Raw genomic sequence first — 27540 nt, 5'->3', positions numbered from 1 at the left:
CATAATTTTTCTCGTGATTGATTTAATCTCATGTTGTTTGGTACAGTCACATGCTGTACAGGCTTGTAACATAGGTGCCATGGGCTTTGCCAGATAATCTAGGTGTGTAGCAAGCTAGACCATCTAGGTGTGTGTAAGTACTTATAATGACACATTTCTCAGAATGTACCCCCATTGTTTAGTGACATGACGATACTGTTACTAGTCCCATTTCATGAATGAGGAAGTTGAGAAGTTAAGCAAATTGGTTGGAATCACACACTCAGCTGTAAGAGAAAGCTGGATTTGATTTTGGTAAATGACTCCAACCACTGTCCCAGGTTTAACCACGCATCTATACTGCTGCAGTTAGACCATGATTTCCAGTACACAATGGAGGTGTTTAGGAAGTGAGAAATGGACAATGGGGTCAAATTAGAGGCTATATCGAGTAGTATTGAATGAACATTTTTATACAGTATTAAAGGATGACCTGGGAAGTTTGGACTCCTGGTGTTGATTTTGATGAACGGGAATTTGATGAGCTTTTTCTCTATTTTAGACCAAACAGCAACTTGAAGATTTTAGATGGCTGCTTTTTCTGGAGGCTAGAGATCTTTTGCTAACTGGGAGAAAGTAACTGGTGGCCCTGCTGTGAGGGGTGGAAGGGTAATTGATTATCTAAATTCTGGTAGCAGTGGCTGCCGTTTTCTTGTCGTACGGAGAACTGACTTGAGTTTTCAGTGCACATTCTATTGACCAGTTTATATTTCTGGTCCTGAAACTCAGAAATATTGTAGTCCTCATTGTCTGATAGTATTAAGGAAATTGCCTTGGGCTGCAAGATCTGGAACAATATTTCTGATGCTAAAAAAGAAGATAGAAGTTGATTTGATGTAAGAGTAAAAATTTTCATATTTTTTTTTTTACAAAGCTACTTGTGATAGCCCAGTTGTCAATGCAAAGGAAAAAAATTTTTTTTAATTTTATTTATTTATTATTATTATTTTTTTTTTTGTTTTTTGTTTTTTTTTTATAATAATTTTATTTTTTTAATGGGGTGACATCAATAAATCAGGATACATATATTCAAAGATAACAAGTCCAGGTTATCTTGTCGTTCAATTATGTTGCATACCCACCACCCAAAGTCAGATTGTCCTCTGTCACCTTCTATCTTGTTTTCTTTGTGCCCCTCCCCACCCCCTTTCCCTCTCCCATTCCCCGCTCTCCCCCGTAACCACCACACTCTTATCAATGTCTCTTAGTTTCACTATTATGTCCCACCTACGTATGGAATAATACAGTTCCTGGTTTTTTCTGATTTACTTATTTCGGCAAAGGAAAAATTTTTAGTGGTATATTTTTTTCTGATTTTTAAAGTATTATCTATTCATTTTAGAAAGTTTATAAGAATTTCACCCCAGATAAATAAAAGCATTTTATTTTAACATAATCTCATTTGTATAATACAATAAAGAATTGAATTCTATTGCATATATAGTTTTTCATTCTGTTTTATTTTCACTTTACATTTTGTATTTAACGAATGTTTCCCTAGTTAAGTTGTCCTCTCAAATGTGATTTCTAAAGACTGTGTAACTGGCTGGCTGAGGGAGCTGAGTTTGGTAGCTTACATCTAGCTAAGATTTATGCTTCAATCAAAATTTGTCTGGTTCTTGTTCTCAAACTCTTGGGTAGGTCTCATTCCACTCAGGTTATTTTCAGCTGTAAGAATGGTCTCATTTTCAGGAATTAAAGTTCTTCCTAATCTTCTCTTTCCATCCAGGTCAGTCTTGACCTCTTCCATTTCTCCTTCCATGCTTCTGGAGACGGAGTGGGGAGACATTTAAAGAAGAAGAGCACAGTTTCTTTTTACTTTCTGTTCTTTGTACTTCTTTACTTGGTGCACTTTTGTAGTTCTCTCTTGGCTTATACTAGCTGGCCCTTAGGCCTTTGGATTTTTGAAGAACCCCCTGAGGCTTGCAACGTCTGTCAGGAGAATGACACTCTCTGCCTGACTTCTTAGGAATGCTCTTGCTCCTTTTCCCTCCGTACTCTCCCAGGATTCCTATGGCCTCTTACAGTGAATGTTCATCTGAATCAATGGTAGTTAACTTTCCTCGGGGAAATTTCTATGAAATGGCTTATTGTCTGGCCACTCTAGTCTTTGTCCACTTGGACAGTGGTAAATATTACTTGTCAAATAGGGAAAGTGCAACTTGCTGGCTCCATTATTGCCCTCTAACTTTTATTTCTTCACTTCCTATCTTCAGACTTTCCCAGGGGGATATGGGTGTGTGTGTATGTGTGTGTGTGTGTGTGTATGTGTACCTGGATTCTAGAGGACACACCATATTTTCCCAGAGAGTCTCTCACCCCTCCTGGGTGGACACTCTGAGCTGGGCCTGCCCTCTATAAGAAGACATTTTGAGATGAAACACTGTGTTCTGTGGAAGTGAAATGCCATAATTCCCTTCTTAAAGTTCTTTAGTCTTTAAACAAAAGAAAACCTTGGACCACCCTCTCACTTGGCTTGATAGAGGGGAGATGTTTTACTTCCCTATACTTTGGAGAGAAAAAGAAAAAGAGAAACAAGTTTTCTCCATACCTATAAATAGTCTTTGGAGTATCCCCAACGTGGTGGGTTCTTAGCCTTATCTTATACAGCCTGAAGATGAGTGATAAGGACTGATAATTGAAGAGCTAGTTTGTCCAATTCTTGGCAAATGTTGTGGAGATGTGTCTAGAAACTTTTCTTGAGGTTTGTTTATTTGAGATTAACAGGCAACAAAAAAGTCATATTTCTTCTTTTGATAAAATTGCTAGTATTATATGAATTATTAGTTCAAGTGAGTTCAGAGTAAGCATTGCTGGATAATATGGCTCCTTCGCAGAGGAGCTCCAATCAACACCAAGGGAGTGGCAAAAAAGGAACTTTCAGAATATAGCCAGTACCATATCATACTATGCCATTTAATTCCTTACCACATCACACCATTCTTTCCTTTCATTTATTTTTTCATCAATTCATTTATTTAACAATACTACTCTATTTCCTCCTACAGATCTAGTCATTGTACCAATTTCACATACAAGGTAGATAATGAACCTTTTTCTTTAAAGCAAGGGGAAATAATTATAGTTTGAGAAACTGTAGTCAAGGAAATAATAAATAAAATAATAGATATAGATTCTAAGTATAGTTTCTGGTACGTAGTAGTTGCTTAACAAATATATAGGCAATTAAGCCAGTTGAACATATCCTGGGGGCCTTACTAATGGTGCCCTGTTATTGCTAAATTCTTGATGATTTGTGGGTACTCTTAGTACTTTATTAATAAACATAATTATGTTACATCATCATGAAGACAGGCATTTAGCAACATGCTCTGTTGCAAAACCAAATCTTCCTTTTCAGGCATACTTCATTTTATTGAGCTTTGCTTTATTGTGTTTTGTAGATTGTATTTTTTACAAATTGAAGGTTTGTGGCAACCCTGACTAGAGCAAATCTGTCTGCACCATAGCCCAACAGCATTTGCTCACTTCATGTTTCTATGTCATATTTTAGTAATTCTTGCAATATTTCAAACTTTTTTAAATTATTATATTTGTTATGGTAGCCTTTAGCAGTCTCTTTTGATATTACTATTGTAATTGTGGGGTTTTTTTGGGGGGGAGGGTGCCATGAATCATATAAGATGCCCATATATGATGGTGAACTTAATTGATAAGTGTTGTGTATGTTCTGACTGCTCTGCTGACCAGCTGTTTTCCATCTCGACTCCTGTCCTTGAGTTTCCCTCTTCCCTGAGACATAGTAATATTGAAATCAGGCCAATTAATAACCAAAAATAAGTGTTCAAGTGGAAGGAAGAGTTGCATGTCTCTCACCTTAAATCAAAAGCTAGAAATAGTTAAACTCAGTGAGGAGAGCATGTCAAAAGCCGAAACAGGTTGAAAGCTAGGCCTCTTGTGACAGCCAAGTTGTTGATGCAAAGTAAAAGTTCTTGAAGGCCATTAAATGTGCTACTGCAGTGAACATACAAATGATAAGAAAGTGGAAGAACCCTATTATTGACACGGAGAAAGTTTTAGTGGTCTAAAGAGAAGATCAAAATGGATACCATTCCCTTAAGCCAAAGCCTGATCTAGAGCAAGGCCTTAACCTTCTTCAATTCTGTGAAGGCTGAGAGAAGTGAGGAAGCTATGGAAGAAAAGTTTGAAGCTAAGAGAGGTTGGTTTATAAGGTTTGAGGAAAGAAGCCGTCTTTGTAACATAATTGAGACAAAGCAGCAAGTACTGATGTAAAAGCTGCAGCAAGTTACCCAGAAGGTCTAACTAATACAATGAGAGAAAGTGACTACACTAAACAACAGATTTTCAATGTATATGAAATAGCCTTTTATTGGAATAAGATGCCATCTTGGATTTTTATATCTAGAGAGAAGTCAGTGCCTAGCTTGTAAAGCCAGTAGCCACGGCCACCATCACAGCAGCCTGGCCCATGCAGGTTCACATTTGATTCAGACAGACAGTAATGAAACAATGGAGCCAAGAACTGGTGCTTTAATCCTAGCTTGCACCAGGCGGGCAAGTAAAAACACACACTGGGCTCCAAAACCCACTCATTCAGTGCTCACAAAGCTACTGACTTATCCGAGTTTCCTAGAATCAAAGGTTTCTAGCTCACTAGCCTTATTCACCTCTGTTCCCCATCTTCTCTCTGCACAAACTGGCTTCTCACCCAGTACTCCGCCATCTTGGCTGCTTCTCCTGGCCTCCTCCACGTGGCCTCTCTCTGCTCTCCTCTCTGCTCCCCTAGAACAGTAATCACTGTTCCTTTTAAAATCTTTTGGCGCGAAAGCCCTCCCCCAACACATATTAACATAATCACGCCCATCCCAAACAATCACCTGGGCGACGGGCTTCCACTTGGGCAGCACCAACTTGAACGAAGTGAGCATAATATATGTTACCTGCGCAACACTAGCTGCAAATTTTCAAGGACAGGCTAACTCTCGTTAGGAGCTAATGCAGCTGGTTGCTTTAAGTGGAAGCCAATGCTCATTTACTGTGCCAAAAATTCAAGGGCCCTTAAAAATTATGTTAAATCTACTCTGCCTTTTCTTTATAATTGGAGGAATAAAAGCTGAATGTCATTAACCTGCTTACAACATGGTGTACTGAGTATTTTAAGCTCACTGTTGATACCTACTGCTCAGGAAAAAGTATATATATGTATTCCTTTCAAAATATTTCTGCTCAGTGACAATACACGTGGTCATCCAAGAGCTCTGCTGTAGAGGTACAGTGAGATTAATGTTGTTTTAATGCCTGCTAACACAACATCCATTTTGCAGCCCATGGGGTCAAGGAGCAATTTTGACTTTTTATGTTTTATTATTTAAGAAATAGATTTCATACGGCTATACCTGCCATGGATTGGATAGTGAATTCTCTAGACCAAGCAAATTGAAACTCTTTTGGAAAGGATTTACCATTCTAGATGCCATAAAGTACATTTGTGATTCATGGGAAGAGGTCAAAATATCAATATTTTAATAGAAGTTTGGAAGAAGTTGATTCCAACCCTCATGGGTGACTCATGTGAAGAACACATGATAAGTTTGTGACTTCAGTGGCAGAAGTAGCTGCAGATATGGTGAAAATAACCAGAAGACTAAAATTAGATGTGGATTCTGGAAATGTGACTGAATTGCTATAATCTTATGATAAAATGTTAATGGATAAGGAGTTGCTTCTTATGGGTGAACAATGAAAGTGGTTTCTTGAGGTAGAACCTACTCCCTGGTGAAGATGCTTTGAGGACTGTTTAAATGACAATAAAGGATTTAGGATACTAGATAAACTTAGTTGATAAAGCAGCAGTAGGGTTTGAGAGAAATTGTTTATAAAAGGAAGAGTCAATTGATGCAGCAAACTTCACTGTTATCTTAGTTCAAGAAATTGTCACAGCCACCCCAGCCTTCAGCAATCACCATGCTGAGCAGTCAGCGGCCGTCAACACTGTGTCAAGCATCCCCCACCAAAAAGATTACCATTCACTGAAGGCTCAGATGATGGTTAGTATTTTTTATCAATAAAATATTTTTAAATTAAGAAGTGTACATTGTTTTTTAGACATAATGCTTTTGCACACAAATAGGCTAGAATATAGTGTAAACATAACTTTTATATGCACTGGGAAATAAAAAAGTTTGTGTTACTTACTTGCTTTATTGTGATATTTGCTTTATTGAGGTCATCTGGAACTGAACCTGCAATGTCTTCAAGGTATTCTGTATGTGTTAATGGATAATTCTCACTGATGCTACTGTAGATGCTTAAGTATTCACCACTCATTGAAGAACATTATGAATTGAATGGCTTTGGTTCATAAATTCTGTTGCTTCTTTAGTTTTACAGTATTTCCAAAGCACCGATGTTTATATGTTCAGATGAAGTAGCGTAATAAAATATTGTATTAAGATCAATAGACAATGAGTTCATAGAGAAGTTCAGAAAACCCTATATTGTTTTCATATATCAGATGTCCAAGTTAAGAAGCATTTTTGGAGGACACTGATCAACAATATATGCTATGTTGTTCATCACTCAGCATGTTACTTTATGTGTGGGTCATTCCTACTGAATTACTAACAAGGCAGGCCTCAAAACTCTTTCCAATCATCTTAGTCCAGCTGCAGACCTGACCATACTAAAGCAATGTTTTCTGGATAGTATTTCATCCACAGCTTATTCTTTGCTCATTTAGATGATGGAATTAGATGTTGCTCAGAAGAAAGCCCAGATTCGGTTGCCACCAGTGTAATTGAGGAGGTAGAGCCCTTAGCGTTCCATATTCACGTACAGATGTGTTGTCGTTTCTGTCTTTTGTATCTACGCCACTTTTTTTTCATTTCATTTGCCACCGCCCTAGTTCAGGTTTTAAATTATGCAGTGCCTGAACAATTACAACAGTGTTTTAATTAATGATGTGGACCCATATAATATGACATTTGCAAAACCTTCCTTCTAGGATGATCAAGTCTATATAGAATCACTAAGGCTTTGTTTTGTTGCTTGTAGCCTTTACATAACTTCACTGGTGACATGATGCAGGAGGCAAAACCAAAATTTCCTTGTCTACTACATTTGCAAAGTAGTACGAGGAATCCTCGCAGCGCTTTTCCTTTACTAGTAAAAAGTAACCTGATACATTATTTCATTATTTGTCTGTTTCATAATATAAACATAGGAAAGTTTATTCAAATCTGAAAAGCTACAGTTGTCACTGTCTTTGATAATAGAAAGTGTAATCATGACTGAACAATGTGGTTGGTACCTACTTGAACATTTTATACCATGTTTACATGGATTTAGTACAACTAGGTGAGATGTTTAATATAGTTTTTTCACAATTCAATATTCTTTTATTTATTTTATCACTCTCTCCCTCAACAGTGTCTGTCTTCTGGTACTTATGGTTAAAAAATTTTTTGGAATTATCCCCTAGTTGTTGCTAAATCCTTCTGCTTCTTTCTCTTTAATGTCTTTCTCTCTCTTTTAAATGTTTATTGTATTGATTTTAGAGAGAGAGGAAGGGGGCGGGGGGACATGGAGCTACTCCTGTATGTGTCCTGACCAGAGATTGAACCAGCAACCTCTGTGCTTTGGGATGATGCTCTAACCCACCGAGCTATCCGGCCAGGGCATTAGTGTCTCCTATATTGTATTTTTCTTCACACCCTGACTGTAGTAATTCACATTGCCTTCACTCTAGTGAAGATGTTTCCGATTCATGACTGAACTTTGCTGTAATGATCGTAATTAACTAACATTTGCACGGCTCCTTGCAGATCAGAGAGTGAATCCTCATGTTTTCTTTCTTGAGCTTTCTAATCAAATTTTTGTTCTTATTGTTTTTAAAGATGACAAAATGTAGACTGTAAGAATCAGCGAATGTGAAGGTAAAGAGCAGGGACTAGAACCAAATTTTCTGACTTTCAATCATTTGCTCTTTCTGTTATACCCTCTGACTTCTTTTATGTTCCTCTCCAATCTATTTCATTGCTATCAGATTATCTTTTATCTAAAGCATTTGCTTTGAACTCATCTGTTCTGATCTTTGTCTTCTTGCCGCTGTATATCTCTACCCTTTGAAGTTAGGCTGTTAACACTTGGAGATTTATCATTAACACAGACTCTCAGACTGTTCTTAAACACCAGACTATCCTGAGTTCCAATAGCTCAAAAGTCAGTTTCGTCTTGTCTTTTTTATTTTTTTCATTTCTAATAATCAGTACCGACATAACTTTTTTTTTTTTTTTTGCTAAATGAATTAAACCTTTATTACTGGACCTTAAATAGCTTAAATCCAGGAATTGAACTTTTAGCCCTGCCTTGTGTCACTTATTTCAATAAATTGTACTCTGTCTTGTTGCTTCATGTGCCTTAGTTACGACCTTTGTTTACTGCTTAGTTCATTATTAAACTTTTCCCTTGAACTGATGTCAATAACGGAAACAACACTTGTATTCACAGAATGTTTAGTACAGACCCTTGTATATAGTTAAGTAATCTTTGTTTTATTCATAACTGGATTGCTGGAATGTAGAACAGTGATTACTTCAGAAGAGACTTTCAATAAAATGTGTTGATTGACTATATACCTTTATGTTACAGTCATAGTTATTGAGTCTCTGATACCTGCTAACATACTCTCCCTGACGTTGACTGTATCTGCTTAGACATCTGCCTCCTCCTTGGCCTATTCCTGATGTTTTCTGCCTCCTGATAGGCCGACTTATTGTCACCTGCCTATATGCATGGTTATCTTCCTGTTACATGATACCCTCTGATTGTCAGGACCTCCTGAATCTATTTGGTCTTTAGAGCTTATGTTTAGCTGGATCAGATGTTTAGGAAGCCTAGGTAGAATTTTTTAAGAGCTGTTTAAAGTTTTAAAATTATTTTTAAAAAATGATTTTCTGACTGTGGTTGCAGTACATAGTAGTCAACCAAATAGCATCTAGATCTTTTGACAATAAAAGTACCAGAGACAGTGATATAATAGCAGTCAGTGGCCTCATAGGGATCCTGTTTGATCTGCTTTCTGCACAGCTGCACTCTGTCATTGAATAAACTGTGGGGGAAGAGAGTAAAAAGGACAACTGTCTCTATATTACTGTTTCTAGCAACAGAAGAATAACTATCCCTAAACTTTTAAGTGAAACATATTTAAGTATATACAGTGATTTAGAATATTTCTACTAATATGTGAAGAAAAAGAAAATACCAAGTCAATTTGTTATATATTATATATACGATGTTTCTTTTCCTTTAAGTTTCTTGTACAGTAGAGATTAATTTCAATTAGAGAACATCTGAACCCTTTGTGAAATCAAAGCATATACTCTATTTGTGCCCATTATGTGGGTGTTTGTGCAGCACTTTTATTAGCTTCAACAAATAGGTTTATTTATTAGCTTCAACAAATAGGTTTATTTTTGTTTTATGACATTTTGTTCTCATTTGTCAGAATTGTCTTATATGACATCTTCCTATGGAAAAATAATTTTTACTATTTACAGTTTAATATAGCTTTAATTTCATAGTTCAAATATAAGGCTTTTATATATCATAATGGCAAAAAAAATGACATGTCCTGAATATATTTTTATATTGTATACTATGTGTATGATATTTTTAGTTCCTATTTCACAACCAGTTTTGCAGTATTTCAAATTAGTGATTTCTTGTAGGACTTTAAAATTACTATCCATCAGAACTGCTTTTGTTCCCTTAGAACAAAGAAGTGAGGTGTGACAGTGGCCATCTGTCTGTATACACTTTCTTCCTGTCCCTGAGGAACCTCTTTTAAGTATTCTGCCTGGTCAAAGAGACTCAAGGATTAGATGTGATGTTTTGTTTAAGTGGAATAGCATTTAAATAGGTAGGGACAGGAAGGAAGAATTGAGCAATTGTTTCCAAATGGGGTTAAGAAACTGGGCATGCAATATAAGCTACTAATTTATCTCTTTAAACTAGAAACAAAGATTTTTAGATACTCCAGTGTCATTGAAATTTTACTTTCTCCATAGTATCTTGTCAGGTGCCATCATTAATTTTTCTTTCTTTCCTTTTTTTTCTTTTTTGTATGTTTCTAAAGTTAGAAGTGGGGAGGCAGTGAGACAGACTCCCACATGTGACTGACCAGGGTCCACCCGGCATGCTCACCAGGGGGCGACATTCTCCCCATCTAGGGCGTTGCTCCATTGTGGCTGGAGCCATTCTAGCGCCTGAGGCGGAGGCCATGGATCCATCCTCAGCACCCTGGCCAACTTTGCTCCAATGGATCCTTGGCTGCAGGAGGGGAAGAGAGATAGAGAGGAAGAAGGGGAAGGGTGGAGAAGCAGATGGGTACTTCTCCTGTGTGCCCTGACTGTGAATCGAACCAGGGACTTCCACATGCTGGGCTGACACTACCGCTGAGCCAACCAGCCAGGACTGCTATCATTAATTTTTTAAAAAGTTCAGCTAGGTCAGGATTGATGCTTGCCCCGAAAACGAGGAGACCTCTCTAAAAGATTTGCCATATTAATGGCCTCAAACCAAACTAAGGACTACAGTAGTCAAGTGCTTTTTTTTAATTAAAAAATTATTTTATTTTATTTTTTGTGACAGAGAGAGAGAGAGAGAGAGAGAGGAGAAAATAGGGACAGATAGACAGGAAGGAAGAGAGATGAGAAGCATCAGTTCTTTGTTGTGGCACCTTAGTTGTTCATTGTTTGCTTTCTCATATGTGCCTTGACTGGGGGGGTTACAGCAGAATGATTAACCCCTTGCTCAAGCTGAACTTGGGCTTAAGCCAGTGACCTTGGGCTTCAAGCCAGTGACTTTTGGGCCCAAACCAGCAACGATGGGGTCATGTCTATGATACCATGCTCAAGCCAGCAACCTCATGCTCAAGCTGGTGAGCCCATGCTCAAGACAGTCACCTCGGGGCTTTGAACCTGGATTCTCTGCATCTCAGTCCGATGCTGTATTCACTGCGCCACCGCTTGGTCAGATGATAATGACTTGATTAATTTTCCTTGTGTTCTGTCACTTTTTGCTTTTTATATTTGAAGCCATATTATTGGGTAGAGAGATTAAATTTTATATTTTTGTTTTATTGGTCCTTTTATTAGTTTTCTATTGCTGCTATAATATATTAACACAATTTAAAACAATACAGATTCATTATCTCCCTATGTTGTGGGTCAAAAGTCCAAAATGGATTTTTTGCTGAGCTAAAATCCAAAGTACTCCAGAGATCCTAGGAGAAAAATCCCTTTCCTTGCCTTTTCTAGTTTCTGTCGCTGTAGTCCTTTATTCCTTGGCTCCTGGTTCTTCCTCCATCTTCAAAGCCAGCAGTACAGCATCTTTAATCTCTCTGTTTTTACCTTCATATTGTGTTTTCTTTTATATGGACTCTTGTAGTTAGATTAAATTATATATCTAACATGAATACCTGATATCTGACAATGTAGGATAATCCTTCAACTAGAGATCCTTAATTTATTTATATCTGCAAAGTCCTTTTTGCCATGCAATGTAATGTTTTCATGAATTTCAGGGACTAAGACCTGGATATCTTGGTGTGGGCATTATTTTGTCTCTCACAGCCCTGTTATTATGAAATACTCTTCCTCTGTGTCTTTGGTAATATTTCTTGCCATAAAATTAACTTTATTTCTTATAGGGTTCATTGAGTTAAATCTCTGAGTTTATGTCTTTCAGCAGGTTTGGAAGTTATTTGTTCGTTGTCTTTTCAAATATTGTTTCTACCTCATTTTCTTGCTCTTCTAGGACTCCCAATTATACAGATATCGTGTGTTGAGAGTGTCTCACATCTCCATTATGCTCTTTCTCTTCTCATTATTTTTTTCTTGTATTTCAAATTGTATATTTTTCTATTGATCTCTTTCTTGAGCCAAACATGTCTTCTTTATCCAAACTGTTGTTAAACCTATTAGTTCTTAATTCAGATAGTATATTTTTCAGTTCTAGAATATCCATCTATTTTTCAAAATTGAAATTGAAATTTTCTAATTTTTTATCTATTTGTTCATCTTTTCTTTAATATGTAATAGTTATTTTAAAATCCTAATTAGCTAACTCCAGTGTCTTGATCATCTGTGGATTTGTTTCCATTATCTGTTTATTTCATTTTCTCTTGATGACTGGTCACATTTTTCTTCTTCTATTACATATGTCTTGACCTTACTGACTTTATGCCAGATATCATGAGTAAAACACAATGCAAGGAGATTTTTGTTTGTTGGAATGAGGCTTGGGTTAAAAGAATGAGAATCACTGTCAATAATAGTATAGTAGGGACATAAGGACACCTGCTTGATGCTTGTGAAGGAATTGGGAATCATGTTTGTTAAAATGATTGGTTTAGTAGAGCCAATTACCGGGTTTTCTTTAGAATTTGGAGAGAGATTGAGTAAGCTGTGCTGTTTTGTTTTTTTTTTTAAGTTTATGCCTAGAAAATTTATTGAGATAATTTTCTCTAGTATTATCTTATTTATTTTTATTTTAAAAGTTATTTGTTTACATTAATGTCAATATATTATTTATATACCAAACTGAATTTATATATATTAAAAAATTTATTTTTCAATTATAGTTGGCATTCAGTATTTTATATTAGTTTCAGGTATACAGCAATCACTGTAGACAATTATGAAATTGTGTGATATTGAACAAGTTATTTAACCTCTTGTTATCTAAGTTTTTTCTTTTTTTTTAATTTTATTTATTTATTTTTTCTGAAGCTGGAAACGGGGAGAGACAGTCAGGCAGACTCCCGCATGCGCCCGACCGGGATCCACCCGGCATGCCCACCAGGGGGCGATGCTCTGCCCCTCCGGGGCGTCGCTCTGCCACGACCAGAGCCACTCCAGCGCCTGGGGCAGAGGCCAAGGAGCCATCCCCAGCGCCTGGGCCATCTTTAAGTTTATTCTTTAAGATGAGATAATTATAGACTCTATTCCACCGAGTTATCTTGAGGATTAAGTCACTATGTCTGGCAGCATAGGAGGTGTTCAATATGTGGTGGCTGTTATTTATTTGAAGACAGAAAATAGGCTGTTGGATTTGGTTACATGGTAGCCATTAGTTAATGTCTTTGTTCGGTGAGTTTTCAGAGGTTGATGGTGAAAAACCTTAGTGGAGGAGGCTCAGGAGAGAATGAGGAATTAGAGATAGGAACAATAGGCCACTATTTTGAGATAGCTATAACAGGGATTAGAAAATGTGTAGCCAGGCCCTGGCCAGTTGGCTCAGTGGTAGAGCGTCGGCCTGGCGTGTAGAAGTCCCGGGTTCGATTCCTGGCCAGGGCACATAGGAGAAGTGCCCATCTGCTTCTCCACCCCTCCCCCTCTCCTTCCTCTCTGTCTCTCTTCCCCTCCCGCAGCCGAGGCTCCATTGGAGCAAAGTTGGCCCCGGCGCTGGGGATGGCTGCTTGGCCTCTGCCCCAGGCGCTAGAGTGGCTCTGGTCGCGGCAAAGCGATGCCCCGGAGGGGCAGAGCATCGCCCCCTGGTGGGCGTGCCGGGTGGATCCCGGTCGGGCGCATGCGGGAGTCTGTCTGTCTCTCCCGGTTTCTAGCTTCAGAAAAATACAAAAAAAAAAAAAAAAGAAAGAAGAAAATGTGTAGCCAGAGGAGGTCACGAGTTTGTGATGGATTTAAAACATGGTAATAATAATAATAATAATAATTAGAGTAATCTTCACAGCAACTCTATAAAGTATGTACTATTTTAACCCCCATTGTAAAAGTGAGGAATCTGACATAAAGAGAGAAATGCAATTACACAATGCTTGTACGCTGACAATGATCTAGTAGGGAGGCAAGAATGCAGGAGCCAAAGGGTTTATTCCAGGAGTCAAGTTTTCAAGAAGGTGAAAAATGATGGAAAGCAACCTACAAGTGGAGACATTGAAAGCAAAGTATATAAGCAGAAGTGGGGGGAAAAGGTTTTATTTTGACAATTTGTCCTTTCTCATTGAAGAAAGAAACAAGGGATTAGCTGGGAGTGGGATTGGAGATGTTCGAGAAGCAGTGAAATCGTTTTTTTGGAGAGTGAGTAAAACAACTTGGGGTAGGGATGAGCTTTTTGGTAGTGTTAGGGGCTCATTTGAAGATTGTGATCATAAATTTAAAGTGGGGATGGTGGAGGTGGAGAGAAAAGGCAGCTAGGGAGCTCAACAATTTTGAGAAGATGTAAGAGATAAATTAACATGGAGAAGTAAAGAAAGGCATAAGACAGTTTTTGCCCTTGAAAAGCTTAAAGTCTACTTGCTGAGTAAAGTGCACACCTAAAAGGTTACATTAGTAAACAAATGACAGATGCCAAATGGATTATCTAGAGACCATTCAGAGGAGGGAGGGAACACTTTAGGCAACATGGGTGGCTTAAGTAAAACATGAGCATTAATTGGGCAAGAAAGTATTTGAAGATGCCCAAAAGATAATCATTTAGTATCTCTTTAGTTACTATATACTATAGTATATGTATTTATATAAGGTATATATATTATAAATATATAATTTTGTTATATATTATATATGTAATTTTTTACAAGCTATGTTTTGTAACTTCAACTTTCTATTAGAATTTACAAAAGTGATTTTTATTATTATTATTTTTTTAGTATTTTAGGCTTTCTTTAAATATTCTAGCTTGAATATTCTAAGCTTCCTCGGCCTTTTGGCTAAGGTCAAATATAGCTTTTTTTTTTTTTTTGACTTGAACATGAAGGGTGGCCAGAAAAGAAATATATAAAAACAAGCATTACATATGAGAGAGAGGGAAGATTATTTATATACAAAAAAAAAGTCAGTCACATAATTAATACAGTGATGTGTTTGTAACTGTTCTGTAACTATTTTGCACACTGTTGAGTGAATTTATTTTTCTTACTACATACTTTTTTTCTTATGGCCTAGTTAAGTATGACCAGCTCCGTGTTTTCAGCTATTTCACTGAACAGGCAGCCTTCTGTTTCAAACAGTGGAGCGTCTGTTAGTAGGAAACACGCAGCAATGATGTGGGGCTTTGCTTAGTAGTTTGTTCTGGAACTTTATATACACTTTCATAAAGCAGCTGCAAGGAAAAGTGTGTGCAGCGTTTTGTTTCTTAAATGTTAATGTAAGAAATGTTTAAATAACTGGATGAAGTTTTTTAACAGTTCTTTATTTGACTGGTACTATTTAAATTTTTTCTGCATTTGAGTCTTGTTAGATGGCTGCAGTTTTACATAACATCGTAGATATTTTTATTACATAAACTTTTTTTACATAGATATTTAAAATGTTATGGTTATTTTGGTACAGATACATTTTTGGACAATACATAAGTATATTTTTAAATTAATTTTTACTTCTAAAAATAGCATTTAATATTAAAGACAATTTACAAAGTAAATTTTCAACTATAATTTTATCATATAAGTAGCTTTAAATTCTCAAGTACATATTTTAATGGCATTCACTATATATTTTTTAATTTGAGAAAAAGGCCTTATGAAAATTTAATTTACTTAGGCATAATTCGTTTAATACCATGCATTTGAAATTTGTGTTAGTTCAGTGAGGAATGTATAATATTTGGAATAGTACAGATCAGGGGTCCCCAAACTACGGCCCGTGGGCCACATGCAGCCCTGAGGCCATTTATCCAGCCCCCGCCGCACTTCTGGAAGGGGCACCTCTTTCATTGGTGGTCAGTGAGAGGAGCATAGTTCTCATTGAAATACTGGTCAGTTTGTTGATTTAAATTTACTTGTTCTTTATTTTAAATATTGTATTTGTTCCTGTTTTGTTTTTTTACTTTAAAATAAGATATGTGCAGTGTGCATAGGGATTTGTTCATAATTTTTTTTTATAGTCCGGCCCTCCAAAGGTCTGAGGGACAGTGAACTGACCCCCTGTGTAAAAAGTTTGGGGACCCCTCGTACAGATATTGCTTAAATAGTATGTAGGTATCACTAATTTTATATTGAATTTGCCAAAAAGAACTCTTAAAATTTTCTTTATTTTCATTGTGTTGTATTTGGCTCAAAATGCTTATTGCATACTTCCCAACTTCTTTTTTTTTTTCCAGTGAGAGGAGGGGAGGCAGAGAGACCGACTCCTGCTTGTGCTCCGACCAGGGTCCACCTGGCAAGCCCACTAGGTGGCGATGCTCTGCCCATCTGGGGCGTTATTCTGTTGCTTAGCAGCCGAGTTCTTCTTAGCACCTGAGGTGGAGGCCATGGAGACATCCCCAGTGCCTGGGGCCAACTCACTCCAATGAAGCCATGGCTGCAGGAGGGGAAAGGAGAGAGAGAGAAGCGAGAGGGTGGAGGTGGAGAAGCAGATGGATGCTTTTCCTGTGTCCTCTGACTGGGAATCGAACTTGGGACATTCACAAGCCAGGCTGATGCTCTACCACTGAACCAACTGGCCAGGGCCTCCCAACTTCTTTTGTATGTGTTTTTCAGTTATAAAAAATATAACTTAGATTATTTTTAGCACTACATAAGGTAGTGAAACTAATAACTGCACCATGTTATTCTTTCTTAATTTAAGAATATTTTTAAATGAGCTGGAAAATGCAGTAAATATTCTATAAGATCTTTTACTTTCTAATCAATATTTTTTTTCCTGATCTTATTTGCTAGTAAGGTCAGAAGAATGAGTTGATCTTTTCCCGTAGTTTAGTGGCTTTTAGATCTTAATGTGTGTAAAAATATCCTGGGTGCTTGATAAATTTGTGCAATCCAAACTGAGCCCTGTAGAAATTCAGATTTACAAGTCAGCATCTTAAAGAGGCTCCTAGGTGATTAGGATATATCTGGTCCATTGAGAAACTGGCCAAGTGGCTGTTCTTTAACATTAACTGAATACTCACTAATCTTCATTCAATGTTAATTTCAACATTAACTCGATTTTTTATGAAAGTATCAATACAAGTCTTAAAAGGAGCAAGACTCTTCAGTTGAGCTGAAGTTGTTTAAAAAACTTACATGAAAGTATTTTAGCTATTTTAATAGCTTTGGAAATTACAATAAGGTCTCATGTTTTGAATGGATAACATTGTATGCACTTTTTAAGAGTTCTATAATTTAATAAAAATATTACATCTTTTTACCATTTTATATCCATGATAATAAGCCTGTGAAGTAGGTAAAACAGGTATTATTATCTTTATTTTGTGCATTAGAAAGTAGGCTAATGAAAGTTAAATGACATGCCCGAGGTCACGTAGCTAATAAGTAGCTGAGATTGACTAGAATATGTCTTCAGTCCTGGACCAGTGCTTTTCCCATGATATCACATCATATGAACAATCTAAAACTGAAGAGTTAAAACAAATGTGTGTGTAGACTTATGTATATACATATTGCACTTAATATGTTTATTCACATATACATATACATCATCAGACATGATTAAAGATTTCCAATAAGAAAAGCTAGCATGGCTGATTAGATTTTAGAATATTTTTAGATAAATGTGCTTTATCTTAAAAACTCTAGACTGTGAGTAGTGTAAGGGCATGGACTGTGTTATATATCTATTCTAATTGCCTAGCTTACTGTTTTGCACAGAGCACCCAGGTGTTCCACAGGTGTTTGATGTACGAACAAATAAATGAATGAATGACCTTTAGGCTCTTGTGTCTGAGGGAGTGTTTGAAGTTTTTTGATGTGTATTCTTATCTTAAAGGGGGAAAGACTGATTATTGGGTTCTTGAGTTTTAAATGGGGACGACACATTCCTGAATCGTGAATATACATGTTGTGCCAGTTCTCACAAGCAGATGCCAAACTGTGCTTCAAGAATTCTTGCACAACAGTGATAAGAAGCTAGTTTTCTTTTCTCTTGTTTTTGATGCATTATAGAAATAATTTTTAGGTCCTAAACACATTTTTTTTTTCCAGTAATACAGTGTTTGTTACCAGGGTAGAATTTAATTCTTAGTAGAGAAAAGAGGTTTCTTTTATCAATATTTTAAAAATATATTACAACCCTTTAGAGAATATCTAAATATTTTAATAAAATATTTCTAAACCTAACGAACCTTTAAACTTCCGTTATAACTTTCTCCTTGGCTTTCCAGAAAGAAATTGACCCACATTCTCCTCTACCCAAATGGTTTTGGTAGCTCTGGAAGATTTCCGGTATTCTGGTATATGTTTAGTAGAGCTCTTCTTGTGCTATGTAACATAAAATGTTTTTAGTTTCTCTTCCTAAGTGTGTAAAATCTCCTAAAATGCACAATCACCATTCTTTTTCTAGAACTAGATCATTCCTTATGCCAATTATTCAGAATGTTCAAATAGACAGTTTTTGTGGGTGACTAGTTTTGATTTTGTTTTATCAATATATATAACTTTCTGTTTACAGGAGTAGTAGGAAGAATGAATGAATCAAACATATTCAGTGTATTTCTATGCGGAGTTGCATATTTGCAATTCATAACTAGCTTGGCAAGAAGTATATTGAATCGGTGGTTTAAAAGACACTTTGGATGAACTGTAATTTTCATTTATGTCTACAGTTCCCTTTTAAAAAATATATGTAATTGATAAGTGCATTTATCGCTAAGCCTGAATTTCTATTTCCAAAAGGTAGACACCTACCTTTTCTGGAAAAAAGACTTGATAATTTAAGAAGAGGAAACACATTAAACGTTTCTCATGAAGACATGCTTTTGATTGATATTCTGGGCACTGGTTTTGATGCAGCACTGTTTGGCACTCTGCCTGGCGTTCCGCCCAAGCACTCTCAAGTTCTTTGAGTTGCCTCAGTAAGTATCTGTAGAATCATGGGAACTTGGCCTTTACTGTTGTTGATAACATTTGACTGCGAACACCCTTTAATCCTTGCCATACCAAACTTTTGTCTAAAGCATTTTTTTCAGTGTAAGAAATGTTTTTCAAAAATTGTCTTTATAAATAGGGTAATTGAGCAAAGGATTTACTTTGAAATTTTGCTTTTCAACCACTGTACTTTCCCATTTATTATTATTTCTGTTGACCTAATAAGTTTATTTTCCAATATAATTCTTTCAGCTTTTAGCTCTTCTGAAAACTGTAGCTTGTTACTATAGCAACTGTTTCTTACCAATGTTCTGCTTTTCCTTGCATACTATACTTTTTGACGTTCCCCTGATTTCCTTTGGATTCCCAAGCATTTTTTATATTCCCTTTTGTAGGACTTATTTTATCGTGTGTTTCTTAAGGAACATAATATGAATTCTCTGAAATGCAAGTTCTGTGAGTGTAAACTCATATCTTATTTATCTTTGTTTGTCACCGGTACCAAACACAGGGTTTTCAAAAATGCATGCTCAGTAAATATTTATTCTTTTAAATTAAGTTAATCTTTTAGTGTGGTTTCCATGAATGTAATTCTATAAAAACCACTTGTCTCCACGTGCCTTTGTAAAAACTAGATAGAAGATGGTTTTCTACTTTGGTAAAATTAGCCATTTTCTTTTAGATTTTTTTGGCTCTTGACTTCAGTTGTACCATCAGAACTGCATATCTTTGGTGGTATCTTGTTTTCCTTTAGAGATAAGATAGTCTTCAGAGCTTCATTCTAAGTCATCCTTTATCTGTGTACCTGGTTAATACTGCTTGATACTATTAGCAAACCTCTGTGATGAGCAAGAAAGAAGCAGCAATTAAAGACACTCTCCTTCTAGCATTAAAAAGATCCTGGGCTCTTCTCTCCCTCTACATTACTGAAAGTAAGGCTGAGCATTGACTTCTGGGTAAAGAAAGTTATGAACAATGGAAAATAGCTTTGAAGCCATGAACTGGGTTTTTTTTTTTTTTTACTATAACCAGGAAAAGTCCTTTGTTGTATCACATTAACTCTGCTTTGTATCTATATTGCTGTTTTCACTTATTAGCAAAAGAACTGGCCCTGGCCGGTTGGCTTAGTGGTAGAGCATCGGCCTGGCGTGCAGGAGTCCTGGGTTCGATTCCCGACCAGGGCACATAGGAGAAGCGCCCATCTGCTTCTCCACCCCTCCCCCTCTCCTTCCTCTCTGTCTCTCTCTTCCCCTCCCGCAGCCAAGGCTCCATGGGAGCAAAAGATGGCCCGGGCGCTGGGGATGGCTCATTGGCCTCTGCCTCAGGTGCTAGAATGGCTCTGGTTGTAACAGAGCGACACCCAGATGGGCAGAGCATCGCCCCCTGGTGGGCATGCCAGTTGGATCCCCGTCGGGCTCATGCGGGAGTCTGTCTGACTGCCTCCCCGTTTCCAACTTCAGAAAAAAAAAAAAGAAAAAAAAAAGAATTTTATGTTGCTCCTGTACACAGGAAGCACAAATGGTAAATGCAATATATACAGAATTGATAGATGATGCTATCATTCCTATTCTTTGCCTTTGAGTGCAGTAAGATTTGGAAATGTTAATTGGGGTGGAGTCACATAAGAACATTTTGAAAATCCTTTAACTTCTATTAAATAAAAACTTTTTACTTGTAGTTATCAGAAATGTGAAATCCATCTTTCAGAAGAGCCAATTAGTGACTTACAGGCAATTGTTAAGAAAACAGTGTGATTCCGCTTCTATCATCAGTTCTCTCAGCCTAATTCTGTCCTAATAGAAAATCTGACTTTCATTGCTGAAGTTGTCACGATTTTCATGAAGTATATTTCTAAATTACAGATGAGATACTTGCTGGTCATATGACTTGGGATAAATGATCTCTCAGAGTTTCTGTTTCCTAATTCATAAATTGAGGGCACGAGCTCAGGGTTTTTACAGGACCTGCCTTTTCCCCCTAGCCTACATTATTTTCCCTTTTCTTAGCTCCAGTGATGCCTCCAAGTTTTCTGTTTATCTTGTCCCTCCAAGTATCTGTATATCAGGACCCTGAATCTAAGCCTTCTTAACTATGAACTTGTGCACGTAATTTATCTTTTTGACAACCATAGAATGTCGGTACCTTTCTCCTTGTCTTAGGGACAAGAAAACCGAAGCACAGGGAGATTCACTTACTTGCCAAAGTGCACTGAACTGTATGGAGTGGCAGAACCACATTTCAAATTCTGATCATTTCATCTGATACCCTGTTCCCTGTTCTTGGCCACCTCACTATGCCAATGTTTTCTATACACAGAGCTCATGTTTTCTTTGGTGCAGGCAAGTCTCTATATGGATTTTCTGTGGTATTTCCTCACCTCTTAATTACATAATCTAGTGCATATCAATACTTGAATTTTGACTGAGTCTCTAGTATTTCTTGCAGGACTGCCTGAAGGACCTAATTACCTTCATAGAGAGCAATCTCCCTAATTATAGGGTTTGCTCCGGTCCTGAGTCTCAGGTCCTTATCTTTGCTGTAGTTATTGAGGCACATCATCTGGAATTTGAGGCCAAGACGCCCATCACTTTTTTTTTTTTTTTTTAAGGAACATAGACTATATACAGAAAGTATAATTCTACTCATTTCTTAAAACTTGTTATTATATATGTTTAGAATATTTAGAAAAAGATATAAGAAACTTGCATTCCTGTTTAGTGACACTATTTTCATTTTTATGTTTAATATGGCCAATGAATTCTGCCTGTGTCTCACAAGCTATTCACTGGCTACTTATCTATGCTAATACATCTTAAAAGTTTCACCTATGCCTTATTAACTACACACTTATTCATCTCCTATTGCAGAATTAAATATTTTAAAAAGTATATGCACATTATTGGACCTTTACACTTGCTGTTCCTTCTTTTGTGTATACACAAAAGAACATTTCTCCTTCACATATCATGGATGATACGCTAAAGAGTAGCATGACTACTCTTTAAGCTTTTGCTCAAATATTATTTCAAATATCATACCGTGATAATGAGCTCTTCTCTGACCACCCTCTATGCAATAGCAACCTGCTTGTTTCCTCAACCCTGACACTCCACTCCAGGGGTCCCCAAACTTTTTACACAGGGGGCCAGTTCACTGTCCCTCAGACCGTTGGAGGGCTGGACTATAAAAAAAACTATGAACAAATCCCTATGCACACTGCACATATTTTATTTTAAAGTAAAAAAACAAAACAAAACGGGAACAAATACAATATTTAAAATAAAGAAAAAGTAAATTTATTTATTTTTTTAAAGATTTTTAAAATTTATTCATTATAGAGAGGGGGGAGAGAGAGAGAGAGAAGGGGAGAGGAGTAGGAAGCATCAACTCCCATACGTGCTTTGACCAGGCAAGCCCAGGGTTTTGAACCAGCAACCTCAGCATTTCCAGGTTGACGCTTTATCCACTGCGCCACCATGGGTCAGGCCAAGAACAAGTAAATTTCAATCAACAAACCGACCAGTATTTCAATGAGAACTATGCTCCTCTCACTGACCACCAATAAAAGAGGTACCCCTTCTGGAAGTGTGGTGGGGGCCGGATAAATGGCCTCAGGGGGCTGCAAGCGACCCGTGGGCCGTAGTTTGGGGACCCCTGCTCTACAACCTTTTCTGCTTTAGTTTTCTCCAGTGCATTTATCACCACTGAACATACTATAAACTGACTTCATCCTCACTGGAACCTAAGCTACTTGAGAATGGGTGCTTTATCTTTTTTAGTCAGTGTTCTTTCTCTAGTGCTTAGCACACAGTAGTTGTTCAATTAGTATTTGTTTAATAAATGAATGGAAGCTCTGGCCGGTTGTCTCAGTGGTACAACATGAGCCTGGCATGTGGAAGTCCTGGGTTCAATTGCCAACCAGGACATACAGGAGAAGTGCCCATCTGCTTCTCCACCTTTCCCCCTCTCCTTCTCTATCTCTCTCTTCCCCTCCCACAGCCAAGGCTCCATGGGAGCAAAGTTGGCCCTGGCACTGAGGATGGCTCCATGGCCTCCACCTCAGGCTTTAGAATGGCTCCAGTTGCAATGGAGCAATGCCCCAGATGGGCTGAGCATCACCCCCTAGTGGGCATGCCAGGTGGATCCCGGTCAGGTGCATGCGGGAGTCTGTCTGTCTGGTCCCCCCCCCACCTCTCACTTTGGAAAAATACAACATAAATAAATTAAAAAAAAAAAAATGAATGGATGAGGAGTAAAATCATTCCTTCGGGATTCATTTAAAATAGTGGATTGTTTTTCTTTCTTTTTTAAATTTTTATTTATTTATTCATTTTAGAGAGGAGAGGGAGAGACAGAGAGAGAGGAGAGACAGAGAGAGAGAGAAGGGGGGAGGAGCTGGAAGCATTGACTCCCATATGTGCCTTGACCAGGCAAGCCCAGGGTTTTGAACTGGCAACCTCAGCATTTGCCGGTCGACGCTTTATCCACTGCGCCACCACAGGTCAGGCGCTACTCCTCTTTTAAGCTGTTTTTCTTTCTTAAAAAATTGTGTAGTCATAAGGAAAAAGCTTTGCTTATAAAGGTTCTGAAGCTACTTAACCTGGCTGTCAAGAAACATTTTACAATATGAGATGGTTAAGCATATAATAAATATTAACATTTGAAATAATAAATAATAACTTTCTTAAAGTTTATCTGAGAGCAAAAGGATGATTAACATTAGTTACACTTTTTGAACCTTTGGTTCTGTGATAAACTAAAAATAATTTTTATAATTATTAGCAAGTATTTGGAATATACCTTCTTTCCAAATATGTACAAAGGATGGATTTTGGGATTAAAAGATTTACCTTCTTTATATGGGAAAACAGATACATTCAGGAAACAGGAAAGAGAATGTATGGCAAGACAAGATTTGGCATAAAGTGAGCCAGAGCCAGTAAGTGATGTGGGAGTTCAGAGAATGAAAAGGCCAGTGTTGGCTGGGAGCTAAGGAGGTCACTGTCTGGACCTTGGAAGATGGATTGGATTTGTAGAAAGGTGAAGTGTATATTTCATGGAGGCAGGAAAAAAGATGCTGAAGGCTTGCTTATATAACATAATAAAGAGTTTGAATTGAAAGTATTAAAAGTTTTAAAATTAGGATATAACTCGATCAGATAAATGTTTTAGAAATGCAGTAATTGGTATTGTATGGAGAATGCATGGGGGGAGACAGTGGCTCTAGCATGAATATACCGTATTTTTCGCTCCATAAGACGCAATCCCACCCTCACCCCCGCCCCCCAAAGTGGAAGGGAAAATGCCCGTGCCTCTTATGGAGTGAAAAATATGGTATTTTATTAAATATTTCAACACACCATTTGGTTCAAAATATTTTTTTTTCTTATTTTCCTCCTTAAAACTCCAGGTGCGTCTTATGGTCAGGTGCGTCCTATGGAGTGAAAAATACAGTAATCAAGGAAAATAGCGAAGGCTATTGCAGTAATTTAAGAGATATTATGGTGTTCTGAACTCAAGAGAACTGACATGGGATGTTTTATTACCCTTTATTAAAATTGTTTATGCAATTTATTGCTCTCTCCTTTTTACCAACTTCATGATGGCCATCATATAGATTTCTGTTATTGCACATACTACACAAGATTGCAGTTATTTTTTTCCATGCTTCTATCCTCTACTAGTTCATTGTCATCTTGTGTCCCAGTCATAGAGCTCAGTGCTCAGAAGATGTATTACACAAGTGAGTTTAATATATTCCTTAGCTGTTTGGTTAGCATGGGATTCATCTAAGCTGGTTAATTTCTTAAACTCAGCTCTAGAATGTTTAAACATTCCAGTCTTAAATTGGGAGATAGTCAAAGGCTGTTCACATAAATACATTAAAGTAGTTCAGGTGATGGCACAAAATTAAAAATTTGCATATTGACACTGTCTGCAAAAGGCATATTCCCCACATTTCAACTCCCTCAAGGCATGTCTGTTATTTTTTTCTTTATATCAATAGTTTATTTGGGCATTATTCCATTTCCTTCATCGTGGTTATCAAATGAAGTTGAAAGCATTTGTATATAAAGAGTGCTAAAATGAGCAAAACTTACATTTAATGTTTAAATATAATAGAGTAAAGGTAAGCGTCTTTCAGAGAGAAAAAAACATTTTAGTATTTTGTCTTGGAATTATTTTGCTACCAAGAACGATTTTTTATTTTTATTCTTAGATGGCTTTTATATGAAGAACCCCTAGGCGTAGCCATTTGGTAAACTCTTATGATTTCAGAGCAAAGATTAGAAAGAGTCACTGTCTACAAGAAATGTGAGAGGATGGACAAGAATAACATGTCTAAAATGCATACCACAAGCACAAAATATGTGTATATTTCTTTGGGCTCTTTAAGTACTTTTTAATGATTTTTTTAATGCTTATTACAACCTGGGTAGATAAGCAGATAAGGTGTCGTTTATTTCTGTTTGGCAGATGAGAAAATGTGGTGCTATCTCCCATCAGCAGACTGTTTTTCCATATTTCCTTATATCTCTGTGCATGATCTCTTGTAAAAGAACTTCGTGAACTATCATTTGGTACTAAATGTGGCCACTTTAAACCAAAATTCATGACCTTCTCTCCTTATGATGGTTTTTTAAATGTAGAGTGTAAATCCCCCAAAACAGTTAAGTGCACATTTTGAATAATGTGTATAGCACTGTTGGCACCAGAAGTAAGAAGATGTCAGTTACTTTGAGTCTGCAGCAGAATTTCAGTTCGAAAATCCTTTTTGGTTGTTAAGATGACTTGTGGTTACATAAAAGGTCCTTGGGATACTATTTAAAAGTCTGGCTAAGAGTATTGTGTTAGATTTCTGTGGGTGGTTGTGGTTAAGGCAAAATTTTGTATGTCATACTCAGAATCTGAGGGATTTGATCCTCACTTCATCTAACATTGTGTTAAGTCTGTAAGCTCAGCATGCAGCTATTTATATCTTGTGGACAGTGCTTGCTGTTAGACTATTTTTGCCACCACTCAAGTTGCTATGGCCATGTGTGTAGGGCTGTGGGCCAGTAGATCCCAACTCTTAAGTTGCCATTATCTGGAATAACTGGTGAATATATAGATTTCAGGGTCCCACGCCAAGTGTCTATTTGGTAGATCTGCAGTGAAGCCCAGGAACCTAAATTTCATTAATTCGGTAATTATTTGAGTACCTACAATCTACATGTGTCAGGAACTTTGCTAGGTTATGGGACATGTCAATGTGTTCTCTCGTGGAGCCGTCTTGCTATTGTACGTATGTGTGTGTGTGGGAGTGCAGGAATCACTGCTGGGAAAAGGCAATAATATAATAAGTAAGGTGATTATATAGTATGTTAGAAGGACATAAAACATTGTGGAAAAAATAAAATTGGTTAAGGTGGATTAGCAGTATAGAGAGTGGTATGTGTGGTGGTTAGGGATTGGAGGTACATATCCATATTATTTGAGTATGTTTTTTTATCACACTTTGAGAAACACTGCTGTAGACATTATAATTTAAATTGGTAATTTAGGTATATCCCAGGCCAGGTAGCTCAATTTGTTAGAGCAATGGTAGTGAACCTGGTCCCTACCACCAACTAGTGGGCGTTTCATTTTTCATGGTGGGCAGTAGTGGAGCAACCAAAGTATAAATAAAGAGATAGATTTAACTATAATAAGTTGTTTTATAAAGATTTATTCTGCCAAACTTAGTGAAAATCTGACATAAAGTACTTGGTAAGTAATTATTATTATATGCTTTAACTTACTGTAACTCTGCTTTAAAATTTTATAAAGTAAAGTTACTTCCCTACTTTATAAATCACCATTACTGTGGAACTGGTGGGTGGTTAGAAAATTTTACTACTAACAGATCCAAGAGTGGGCGGTAGGTATAAAAAGGTTGACTACCCCTGCATTAGAACATCATCCCAATATACCAAGGTTGCAGGTTCAGTCCCCAGTCAGGGAAAAAACTAGAATCACCCAATGAATGTATAAATAGATGAACAACAAATTCTTGTATTTCTCTTTCTTTCTCTCAAATCAATAAATAAACATTAAAAAATGGTAATTTAGCCAGACCAGGTGGTGGCGCAGTGGATAGAGTGTACAACTGGGACTCAGTGGACCCAGCTTCGAAACCCCGAGGTCACTGGCTTGAGCATGGGCTCATCCAGTTTGAGTGTGGGCTCACCAGCTTGAGCGCGAGGTTGCTGGCTTGAGTGTGGGATTATAGACATGACCTCATGGTCGTTGGCTTGAGCCCAAAGGTCACTGACTTGAGTAAGGGGTCACTCACTCTGCTGTTGCTCCCCCCTACACCCCGGTCAAGGCACATATGAGAAAGCAATTGATGAACTAACTAAGGAGCCGCAACAAAGAATTGATGCTTCTCATCTCTTCCCCTTCCTGTGTATCTGTCTCTATCTCTGACTCTCTCCCTGTCCTCTGTCCAAAAGAAAAAAAAAAAAAAAATATATATATATATAATTTAATATTATTTCTTCTCATTAGTGTGGTTCTTAAAATTTTTTAAAATCTAGTATTAAACTCAAACATTATGTTATGAATTATAAAGAACTGAAAGAAACATAGTTTATAGTTTTTTTTTATTGATTTTGGAAGAGAGAGAGGTAGCGCGCGCGCGCGCGAGAGAGAGAGAGAGAGAGAGAGAGAGA

The 27540-nt window shown here is 37.1% G+C and overlaps 1 protein-coding gene across 16 annotated transcripts in view; it reads left to right on the top strand.

The window, feature by feature from the left end:
* The window catches only part of KIF21A (kinesin family member 21A), a 155759-nt gene that overhangs the window by 23822 nt on the left and 104397 nt on the right, over nucleotides 1–27540 (top strand). For 10 of the 16 annotated variants that reach the window (XM_066368951.1, XM_066368950.1, XM_066368948.1 and 7 more), the window contains exon 1: nucleotides 18689–18834. The exons of 1 other annotated variant lie outside the window; for it this stretch is intronic. In XM_066368951.1, coding sequence (XP_066225048.1) covers nucleotides 18767–18834 — 68 coding nt within the window. In that variant the 5' untranslated portion in view covers nucleotides 18689–18766. Of the gene's footprint in view, nucleotides 1–18688; nucleotides 18835–27540 lie in introns of those variants that run through there. 5 more of the 16 variants (XM_066368956.1, XM_066368961.1, XM_066368955.1 and 2 more) reach the window with 1 other exon arrangement.

Source organism: Saccopteryx leptura, chromosome 2 (genome assembly GCF_036850995.1).
Source record: "Saccopteryx leptura isolate mSacLep1 chromosome 2, mSacLep1_pri_phased_curated, whole genome shotgun sequence".
In the NCBI taxonomy this organism is placed as follows: domain Eukaryota; kingdom Metazoa; phylum Chordata; class Mammalia; order Chiroptera; family Emballonuridae; genus Saccopteryx; species Saccopteryx leptura.
This window is presented reverse-complemented; position numbering and strand designations above follow the sequence as displayed.